The 11,659-nt window shown below is 40.4% G+C and overlaps 1 protein-coding gene across 1 annotated transcript; it reads right to left on the bottom strand.

The window, feature by feature from the left end:
- Positions 1 to 1,551: 1,551 nt before the first annotated feature.
- vsx2 (visual system homeobox 2) lies at positions 1,552 to 6,598 on the bottom strand. Its single transcript, XM_034125150.1, has 5 exons — positions 6,160 to 6,598; positions 5,744 to 5,828; positions 5,112 to 5,235; positions 2,296 to 2,476; positions 1,552 to 1,937 (listed from the first exon to the last, which is right to left on the bottom strand). Exons 1-5 carry the CDS (start codon positions 6,596 to 6,598, stop codon positions 1,552 to 1,554), a joined length of 1,215 nt encoding a protein of 404 aa, XP_033981041.1.
- Between the last annotated feature and the right edge of the window lie 5,061 nt (positions 6,599 to 11,659).

Genomic DNA, 11,659 nt, shown 5'->3' with positions numbered 1-11,659 from the left:
ATCTTTCTTTTCAGGTTTAAATGTAAAGCACAATTTACATAATGTTACGAAATGATGTAAGTTGTCTCTATTTACGAATTCAATCATCTTCCTTAATCTACATTTTAAAATGCACCAATCAATACAATGTCCAAGTGCATTATATCAATGTTTCTTATTACTCTGACACACTCCAGTCCATTTCCTGGCCATCATTAATTATTGTGTATACTTATCTCTGTCAACAGCGTAATTATCAACCTTTTCTCCATCAGGTGCCATTATGGTTCCAATCTGGGGGCCATTCAGTGCTGATGCATGCAGTGGCATACTGATAATAGTCGTCCCTTGCCCTTTGAAATTGCTCTCTGTTTAATTGGAGTAGAACTCAATTGTTCAACTCATTAGGAGGCCCCATTAGCTAACTGAGGACGAGGTGTTAAATGTGATATGGATTACGGGTAATGCGGACACATATACACGTGTTGTGTAAAGCTGAGTTCAAGTGGCCCGATACAAAGTTTTATGGTGGGAATAAAGATTTTCCAACATAAAAGCTGTTAGACTTTGGCTAAGTATTTAGATAAGAGGATGAAACAGTTTTAGAGTCGGCTGGTAATAGTCTTTTTGAAATAGATTTCAAATCAGGCTTGGGTCATCCTGCTTTGGAATGTGATTTCACTCTCTCTCCTGTCCCAAAAGTACTGGTCCCCTTGTTTATTCTGAAATTGAAGGCTTTCAACTGCGACAGATTATAGGGGCTAATCCAAGCATGCAGCCGTGGACCGTGTCCCAATGAGCCCAGCCAGCGGAGCATCAAGTGACAACAAGTAGCTACTCCTACATCAGGACAACTGTGTGCCATTTAAAAGCTTCTGTAATGTCTGGACAGCTGACCACGTGTTTCAAAGGAAAACAGAATAAATAGACACCAAAAAGACATTTAATAAAAGGTTATTTTTTATTTTATGGTTAGTGTTTTGAGTTATACATATTTTTGAAATGAAAACACAAACATTTTAAAAGACTACAAGAAAAACACATGTCAAATTGTGCCTTAAGAGAGATTAATATATCAAGTATATACAGCGCGATATAGGACCACAATTACTTTTCTGTCGGTGGGGTGGATCTTCTTTCAAATATCACCATTTAGTAACTGTACAAGCAACAATAAACTGAATGCTGAGAATGAAATGCACTTTACTGCTCATGAGTCATCGGTAGTCCTTGTATAATATAACAGTTGTACTGGATAACATTTGGCTCTATATATAACTGTGGGATCTATATACACCAGTATTAACACTTTACTCCCACTCAGTCAGATCTCATCTACTCTGCATAAGCAAAAACAACAGTAGGTTTGGAAGTAAATCAGAAAAAGTGCTTTTTGCATCTTGTGTGCAGCAGTGATGGCCAGACGAGATACCTTCTTGAAGAAGTCCAGATGCAGGCGGGTTTAAAAGAAGTCAATGAGGGATGGAAACCTGCAGGACAGTGAGTTATGCTGGGCGAGTGCAGCCAGCTCACTGCATTCACTCAGGAGAATACCAGTCCACAGGAAAGTCTCTACGGACTTTTCTCCTCCTCTGCTGGGCTCGGAGGATCAGCAGCTTTCTCCTCGGCCGCCTGTCTCTCCTGTTTGCCCTCCAGCAGTCTGTCATGAGAAACTGTCCCCAGCACTTTGGCACTGTGCTCCTGTGCCTTGGCCCTGAGTGCAGCTATGCTGTTCTCTCTCAGTTCCTCTTTAGAAATGGTGGCCTTGCCCTCTGACCTCTTCTCCTCCTCCTCAGCTTCTTCCGGCCTCTGAGAGCTCGTCTGCTGCTGCTGGGGCGAATCGCACGGTCCTGTCGCCAGGGGGGGCGCTCCGTCCACTGACTTTTTGTGCATCCCTGCAAAGAGTTGCGGGTATTCAGATTTAGAATAGCGTCTGCTGAATGGTAAGCCATCTTGGACTGAAAATAGCAAGCAAAAATAATTGCGGTTTAGAATATAATGTGTGAACGCACGGTGCCATTCATGACCGGCGTTGTGGATGATCATGTTTTATGTAACGCAAAATCTGTTCCATGTTCTCTATGTGTAGGGAGTTTATTTGCTTAAATGTGTCAGGCTTAGCTTAATAGAGCATCTATCAGTGCCTGCACACAGTCCGTCAATCCGTGGTTAATTCCAAACAATCCACATAGAAAATTCTGTTACTTTTGCATAATGTGGAAATATATACTCTTCATAACATAAAGTAACCATGAACTGGAAACAATGAGATATTGATTATGACTATATGAAGGGACAGTCAGACATCAGCCTCACCCAGCAGCCAGGGGGCACAGGACTCCATGATGCCGTCCTTGGCAGACTTGAGGATGGACTCTGGCAGGGGGATGGAGTGCCTCACCATGGCTCCATACAGCCCGTACTCTGCCATCACAGTGCTGCGGCCCCAGCATTTCTCCCTCTTCCTCCACTTGGCTCTGCGGTTCTGAAACCATACCTGTGACAAAACACCCATTTATTAGTCACCAGCAGCTCAGAATGAGACAAATAAATTCACATTTTGCCAGCCAGGAACATGCAGCATATAATATATTACTCGGTTTGTTTTGCTACAAAACATTTACTGTATGCTCTTGAGACAACATTATTTTATGTTTTATTTGATTGATGATGATACAAATAAATAGTTTGAAAATGGCTGAGATTAATGGTTTCTAAAGGGTTGAAAACAATCCAACTGCAGCATGCAATTTACAATTTCCTATGTGCAAAATGTTACTTGGTACCATGTTCTAATAAGGCATCCCAAAGTGGTTTTGGCTTTATTAATGATTAATGATAAATAAATAATTACTTCACTACTGCATATACAGTGATAATCTTCTAATAAGACAACATTGTGTGTTGTTCATTTGTGAAAAATCCATGTGGCTACTGTTTAGCCTGTTTAGATTGTTGTCCATATACTCAGCAGCAATTTACTTTTTTGATGACAGTACTTAATACCTTTAAGTGTTTACAAAATGAATTACAAATATTTAGAAATGCATATTTAGAAAGGATAACACCAACACATTGGATGTTTTCCAACCTGGCAACCCAAAGGTATACCTGACCTTAGCTTAGGTACATTATTTATTTAGCAATTACATGGTATACTAGTATTTATTGTGTGTGTACCAAAACTCGATTTCAGCATTTCAGTAGTTATTTTAAAGATGGCCTATTTTGAAATGTGCTTCAGAGTAATTTAAGGTAACAAGTGCACCGTTTGTATTGAGTGCATTGATTTGCCATAAGCTGCTGCCACAGGTGAGGGATCTGTGCCTGCATGCTGTCAGGGCTGATCTCCAGCTACCTGTGGCCGCATTACAGATGCTTTGACAGATCATGACACTCCACTTGGCCACAGCCAACAACTGCTTAAGGCTCTGCAGTCTGCAGGCTTTCTGTCAGCTCAGAGAGGGGGGGGGCAAATTGATAGCATAGCACAACACAGGACTGTTAAACACTGCTTTATAGGCAACTCTGAGGAGAAGAGATTCAGGCGAGGGGACAGATATTCAATTGAAAACGATCAAACCGTTTTCATGTTTTTTTCCTGGTAATGCTGATGATAACCCTTATATTATACAATATATTTTATATGAGAAATTGCTTCTCTGTCCCTCAAAAGACGCCAGTGTGGAAGCTGCGAGGAGGAGTGACCCAGGGGCAAGCGGAGGCTGATTGAAAAATAAGTTAATTTCAGGCCCAATCGATGGCGGGCAGGCGGGCAAATATCACGGGAAATTAAACTACCGGGACTCCGGGGAGCAGCGCCATTGACCCGTGCTAATAAATTCAATGTAGTTATTTCATTTGAACTCTCCAGCAGCAGCCTCCCCAGCTCATCTGATTTAACTAATTACACTCGATGAGAAGATTGGGTGTTAATTTTATTTAGGGTAGGAGCAGGCCCGGGCTTATTTATTTATTTATTTCCTCTTTGTATTATTTATTCTCGGCTGTGCTGTTGCAGCCGTAATGAGAATGAGATTAAAAGGCTTCCTGGCAGATGGATGGTCCAGGTCACACTGCAATCTTCTTCCGCCTTGATAGCTTGATTAGGTCGTTAGCGGCTGCTTCTCCGAGGAGGACACATTGTTTCACATCCAACTGAAGAGAGTATCTGAGCTGAGGAGGGGAGCTGGAGGACAGGATCATCGATTTACGGGGGCTTACCTAGCCCCTCGTCCCCTAAACATTAGAGCATCTGCCGGCCTCAAATGTTACAGGAGGCTATTAGCACTGAGGTGAATATTCACAATAATATGTGCCTTATACTATTCACACAAATCAATTAGTAAATAATAGTAAGCCATGTTTTATAACTACTATTTTTTACAACAGTAATGACCTATGATGTATCATTTGCATCGAATATATAAATACATACACATATTGAAATAAATACGAATATGTAGGCTAAATAAATTAGCTTTAACTTCATCATAAGTGCATTTCTTATCTTTGATCAGCAAATGCATGCTGTGTCCTATACACAGCATGCATTTGCTGATCAAAGATAAACAATTCTATTTTTATAGAAAACATCCCAAACGGAATAAAGATACTTATTTTGTATTATCCTTATATATTTTCTTTTTTTACCTTCGCAACTTATTTTCTTGGATTGTTTATGTTCACACCTGATACGAAAGCGAATTCCTTGTAGGCCTATGTGTGAACGTATACAGGGTATAAACTTGAATCTGATTCTGATAAAACTAGTTGTTTTTCCTTAAAAAAAAAAAACCTGGATTTATTAGTCATTTTTATATAAGCCAAACATTTATTATATCTAATTCCTTCAAAATATGCAATTTTCATGGGAGGAAATTGGCTAAAGCAGCACTCTATAACATCCTTTATAAATTGAGACATTAAAAAATATAATTGTGAATTTTAACTTAACGGCTGTATGTAATTAATATAGAATAATGAAAATTAACCCCATAGAAACTGGCAATGCAAAAAAGGAAAATAAACAGCCTAACATGATGGTCATTGCTCAAACATTTACTGTAAAAACATTCAAGTGAATAATCCTTCATTGTTAAAATTTGTATTAAAACACGTGTAAGAATTACCTGTATCCTGTCTTCAGGTAGCTCTGTTTTCATGGCCAACATCTCTCGGGCATACACATCCGGGTAGTGCGCCTCGTTGAAGGCCTTCTCCAGCTCCTCCAGCTGATAGGAGGTGAAGATGGTCCTGAGGAGACGGGTTGCCATTTCAAACATGTGGACATTTTCCACATGCAATATATATGTCTTCCAGATATACATTTAAAGTGTAAGCTAGTCTGAGTTTGAGTTTTAAAAGGAAAGGAAATACAAAAAATAAAAATAAAAACACATTTCTATAAATATAAGAGCCAATTTCAATAAACGAAGTCTTTGTGAATGGGTGAAAGAAAAACATAGCAAAACAAATAGGTAATGCTACATTTTGGGGTGTCAATAATGACAGAAAATACAAGCAATATGGCCAATTTATAGTATATTCTTATCAGTATTTCTTATTGTTAAAAATCAGTTTCAATGGCTAATAACAACAACAAAAAAATCACAATTCGCATTGCACATCATTTTTGTAAATAGGTAGGCCTACTTACTTAATTTTACTGGGGAAAAAACAGTCGTGTGAATTACTGCAAAATGTATTATTTTCAAAAAAATGTACAAAATTAGCCATTAATTAATCAGAAATCAACACTAACCGGTGGCGTCTTTTCTTGCGTTTCTTGCTCTGACTTACTGATGACTTTGAGAGTTTTCGTTCATTTGAAGACAAATCATCTGAGTCTGTATTTGAACAAAAAACATTAAAAAAACATTAAAGTTAACAACAGGAACATATTTGAATTATTAATAAACAAACAACCGTTTGCATTGACACAACCCTGATATCTTTTATCAGGACATTAAATTATAACTATTTAATTTAAGACAAGCACAAGACAAATAGCTAATAACGATTCCAATAATAAACCACTACGACGTTAACAAATAATAATAAAATAATACAATGTAAAAATAGAAAAGCAATGCAGTGTTGCACAAATGTGCAGGTTGAAAATAAATAAAAATATTAGTATTCAGTATGAATAATAAATATAAAATGTTAGCAGGTGACCTGAGCTGGCAGACTGGCTGGTGTCCGGGCCCGCGGACCTCCTGTGGGGCTGCAGGTGAACGTCGCGTGCGTCCGACAGCACCGTCTCCAAAAACGCTGGTTGTCTGTAGAACGACGGAATGCCACCATGGCCGATTAATCCCATGCCCATGCCCATGCCCATGCCCATCCCCATCCCCATGCCCATGCCGGCGGGGCCCAGCAGGGACCTGGCGGCCAGTAGGTGCGCCCCGGCCGGCAGCGAGCTCAGCGGGCTCCTCGGGAACGCGGACGGCTCTTTATTGAGCCCCAGTATCTCCTGGATGCCGAAGCCCGTGCACCTGGGCGGCGGATGGGTCGCGCTGCTCTTCGGCTGGTGGCTGCCTCCATTTGCACCCAGAGAGGTTTTCTCCGATAAATGTAAACTTTCCGACAACACGGCGCCTTGTTTCCCCGTCATGCTGTATTCAGATGCTACTTGAAAGGGCCTATTTTGTGTACAATAGCGTCTCACAGGACGGTCCCCAGTGCATGATCCTCTGTAACACACCAAGAGCCCTTTAGAAAATGGTCTTTTTATCCAACAGGTCCATCCCAACAAGAGGCAGGAGCCAGCAGCCAATCAGCTGCAAGGATTCAGGATTCCTGTGGATCATGGATGCATTAAACGCCCTCTCGGATACATATCTGCGTTTTCCTCAGAACTATATGGATAAACGAGGAAGAGATTTAGGCTAAAGAAAGAAAGGAACGAAATGACTGTCTTCATATGCAGGGCGAATTGCAGAGAATAAAAACTGCATGGAAACCTGAAGTAGTATCATTGCAATTAGATATTAAATATGACAAAGATAAGGAACATTAAAACTAGAACTAGACACACAACTATGTTTAAACTACATTTTCTGCCTGCAGATATTTCCTTTTTTCGTTAGAAAATCAGGCCTAATTCAATTTTATTTAACACCTCCTTTCCTTTGAAATGCTGCGAAATTACCTCAATCTCCTGGAATAAATCAGTAGGTATTGCCTTTCACTGAATGGTTTACACACACACACACACACACACACACACACACACACACACACACACACACACACACACACACACACACACACACACACACACACACACACACACACACACACACACACACACACACACACACACACACACACACACACACACACACACACACACACACACACACACACACACACACACACACACACAACACACACAAAAACAGACACAAAAACAGACACACACAGCCAGCTATGATCTCTCTGCTCAACCACTGGCTCACACGGATGGATAATTGATCTCCAGATGCTATGGGAAACTCATCACACGCAAATCAAAGGCCCTCCCAAAAAGCGACAGCTGGACGCAACGGAGCACAGAGCTGCAGGCCGGCGCGCGCTAATCCCACAGCAGCAGCACAGACAACAGATTAAAGCAGGGACATCTCCCCGGAGTACAGGGAGCATTAGACTCAATATGGGACACAAAAGAAAGACTAATAAATAATTACCTGACCTTGTACTAATTTTTTTGTAATTCACTAAGCAAATATTAATAACTGGTTTAATGGGCTAAATAAATAATAAACCGTCATTTTAAACATTACACTGTATAAAGGATATGTCTGGTAAGGGAAAGTTAAGTAGGCTTAAATATTTTTCTTTAGACAAATGATGGCAGATGTTTGGTGTCAGGGAGTTGTTGAACATTTGATGTTATTGAAGAAATATGTTTTATTTGTATTTAACACTCGTTTTGAATGTGATTTATTTAAATGTCTGTCATTTGACTTAATTGGAGAAGACAAAAATCATATGCTTATTATGGGTTATTGGATTTTTTAATTTACCCTAAAATATTCTAATTATACAAAAGAAGCAGACCAAGTTTATTTTCAATTTTCGATTTTTTTAGGGTCAATAAGATAATAAGTGTGTTGAGTTAAAAGAGAAAATAATGTCATTGAGATAAAGCTAATTTTACATATTTGTGCAAAAATATAAACTCATGGATGAATATGTTTTTTTCCACTTTTGTACTACTTCCCTATGGTATAATTTTAGTGCTGATAACAGTGACAATGTTTTTTTTTGCGAATCATTTAGAACAAGATATTGGCCAATGATGTGCATATTGGTGAATGGCTTCCAACAGATACACACTGCTTGCATGGGCATTAACAAAGGTATAAACCAATAATAACAATGCAATAATAACGCAAGTAATGGAGTAAATACATTTGTTTTCCTAAAGTAGCAATAAAAGAAAATGCTGGGTAACTGGGCCAAGATGGACATACAACATGCACAACACAAAAACGTAATCTAAAACTGCATGAATTACGATTTACAGGCACACCCAGCCTCAACACATCCGCCCAGCAAAGTCATATTTAATATCAAACAGTTTGGAATGAGCTGCTGATCAAGAAGGAGAAAATTATTGCTGCTGCAATTAGTGGCTGGCCAGTTGAAAATAATTAGGGCCTAGTTAGTGGAAATTCTATTAATGAAGAAATCAATGTTATTACGGTATGCTAATGACGAATCAGCCTGTTGGGATTAAGTCATTTATTAACATGGAAGGGTGTGAGTCAGGATGACCCGTCAATTACAGGGGAGTTACTGCCCCTCTCACTCCATCATCACGCTGCTGCAATCCATACAGGCCTTTTCCGTTTGTTTATATAGTGCAACACTTCTCCTCTCTGTATGGATTTTAATAATCTCTTGTGAAAATGCCTGCATGCTGTTTTACATGCAGAAAAGAGGCTCCCTAATAAGGCTCTAGATTAAGGGATGATTTAGTTCAGTCATTCGTGTTGCCCATCAAAGACCTAAAGGATCTGACGGCTTCAGATTAAAAAGCAAACAGCTGTTAGACATTTCTTTTGCCTCCCCACCCCCTTAACCCAACATCCTTTCTCAGCTCCCCTCACTCCTCCTGTTTCTGCACTTCTGGCATTTTAAGGCGTATAATGCAGGATTAGGAACAAAGTGTTCTCAAACTACCACAAATGATGTTAACAGCCCAGATGTGAAAGAGCAGTGCTGAACGCACCCAGCCTGTAACCTTCAAACAGGTGTACCTCTGCTCTGCTGCAGGTAAAAAACGGATAAGCAGCTGCAAGCAAAAACCGCCCACTATAATGAATATCATATCCTGCTGATGTGACTGCTAAAGCTTGAAATGCATCTGTGGTAATGAATAAATAAGAAGACAACTTTCTCTTTTGCAGGAAGGTCACAGCACCACTGGAAATAAAGCTGAATGCATGATCAACAGCAGATGAAGGATCATCTCAGAGTCACTTGTTTCAGTTTTTTGATCAGAGTGGTAAAATGATCTGCAAAACAGATTGTAAGCAAATGCTTCCCCTTAGACATTAGGAACTGTTATGCAGGAAGCTGCTGTTCTTCAGTTCTTTTTTGCTAAATCAAGCTGATCCCCGTTGTTGAAACAGGGTGCAGGACAGCCTGATGACAGCAACCATGTAGAGCAGAGTCAGGGGAAAGACTAAAGCACAGCCAGAGCCTCATGCTTTCCCAAAGCACTTGCAGGGCGTGATGTGATACAATGCCCCCACCTGCCTCTCCCTCTCCCCTCCCCAGTGCAAAAAGAGTTTGCAAGCCCCGCAGCTTTCTCATGGCTCCTCCACAATGGCATGTTTGCTAGGTGCCCGTCGGCATTGCTTAATTAGGCGAGGAGTTGATTAATTTGCACTAATTGACAGTTAATTTAAGGACTCGGGGCACATCGGATTGACGTTTGTCGGGGCACAGAGGTTTCGTGAGGTCAAAGCAACGCACTGCTGCATGGATGGATGGATGGATGGATGGATGGATGGATGGGCTCTGAGGGTTTTTTCTCTCTCTCCATACAAATGACCAGCTCAGCAGGGACTGACCTGTTTCTCGAAAAGGCTGTCTGGCTGCAGGAAGGCTGCGGGTGACGGGCAGCCACCAGTGCGTGCACCATATTGGGGATGTCAGGTCGCTTACCATGTCAGCACTCAGCAGACTGAATGTTCATCAAGTCAGCATCAACAAGTGTCCATGCAACCAGTGACAGCATGGTCGCATAAATACTTGAATGGAAACATTACATTATCAATTTTCCTGTAGAAAGTGTACTTTTACTATTCATTTAGCTTTTGATGCACTTAACATTTTCAACGATGGACTTTTACTTTCAAATCCAGTGTTTTCAGTGTGCTACTTTTACTCATGCTAAATCTGAATTCTTGATCATGTTTAGCCTTTCTACCTGGTAATGATACTTAAAGATTTGCAGTGCATTTGCAAAAATGGAGGGGTTTTCACTCTGAGAGAAGCCATCAAGTCTGCAATTAAATGTAATAATAAGTAGTTCATAAAGTTTTGTGGGAAAATCTAGTTGAAAAATCCCTTTGCTTCACATGCTCTACATCTCTTTTCAGTAGGTTGGAGGAGGATAACTTATTATTGATATACAAAGCCTATGGAGGGCTTTATCTACTCTTAATAAAGCCACTATTCCACTAATAAACACTGAAATGTTGTTATCATATAATAATTGTAATAGGCCCCGTTAAATAAGAAAAATGTATATATAAATGTAACCTCTACAAGCCTTTAATGGCAACAGAAAGAGTTATATTTTGTTTTTTGGATGGCTGGTTTTGTAACAGGACAATTTGGCAGTTATAGGTTATTGATAGGATTAGGCATCTGTATTTGGATGTTCTATTGTGCTCTTATATCAAATAAATAATACTATGAGTATTAGGACACAGCCTAAATACAAATGTACTTTCTGGCCATGGTGCGTCCTCTCTGCCTCTCCCATCACACTCCAGCAGCAACACTGAAGAAGCCACTCTCTGAAATGTGAAGCTGTACCAGTGATTTAAAAAGAAAAAGAAAAAGGGGTGAGCCAGGGTCCGCGTGAGAGGCAGGGGGTGAGGCTGCTGAGGAATTGGCGGCCTCTGTCCGTGTGAATCGGAAAGGAGATTAGGGGCTTATTAGCGGCCCGGGGAGAAGTGTAACTTGTTGGGAGTGAGCGGGCAGAAACCCTGCGACATCTCCAGCCGAGAACAGTCCGAGGCATTGTCTCACCTAATTATGGCCGATGGACTTCTTTTTGTTTCCCTCTCGGCATGCCTGTCCGATTCACTCTTTGCCCGGCCACTAGCTCCGACAACACTGAAGTGTGCTAATTAGAAAAGAAATGGTCCTAGTAATTATGTCAGCTCTCATTAAAGGCGATGACAATGAGCAATATTATTTTTACGCAATGTTTTGTGAAGGGGACCCTGCTTCCAATGCTCATTAAATGGAAAACATGCCCCGGTAGCCGGGAAAACACTCTCACGTCGGAGCTGCTTACATGTCGCAGCCGAGAGTTGATGCACGTCAAAGAACTGCCCTAATTAAAAGTTGAACAAAAAAGCACAAAAGTTATACGCTTTGTCTGCACTCATTATCATTCAAGAGGACGTCAAATAAAAAAGCAATC

The sequence above is a fragment of the Trematomus bernacchii genome, unplaced genomic scaffold (genome assembly GCF_902827165.1).
Source record: "Trematomus bernacchii unplaced genomic scaffold, fTreBer1.1, whole genome shotgun sequence".
NCBI lineage: Eukaryota > Metazoa > Chordata > Actinopteri > Perciformes > Nototheniidae > Trematomus > Trematomus bernacchii.
This window is presented reverse-complemented; position numbering and strand designations above follow the sequence as displayed.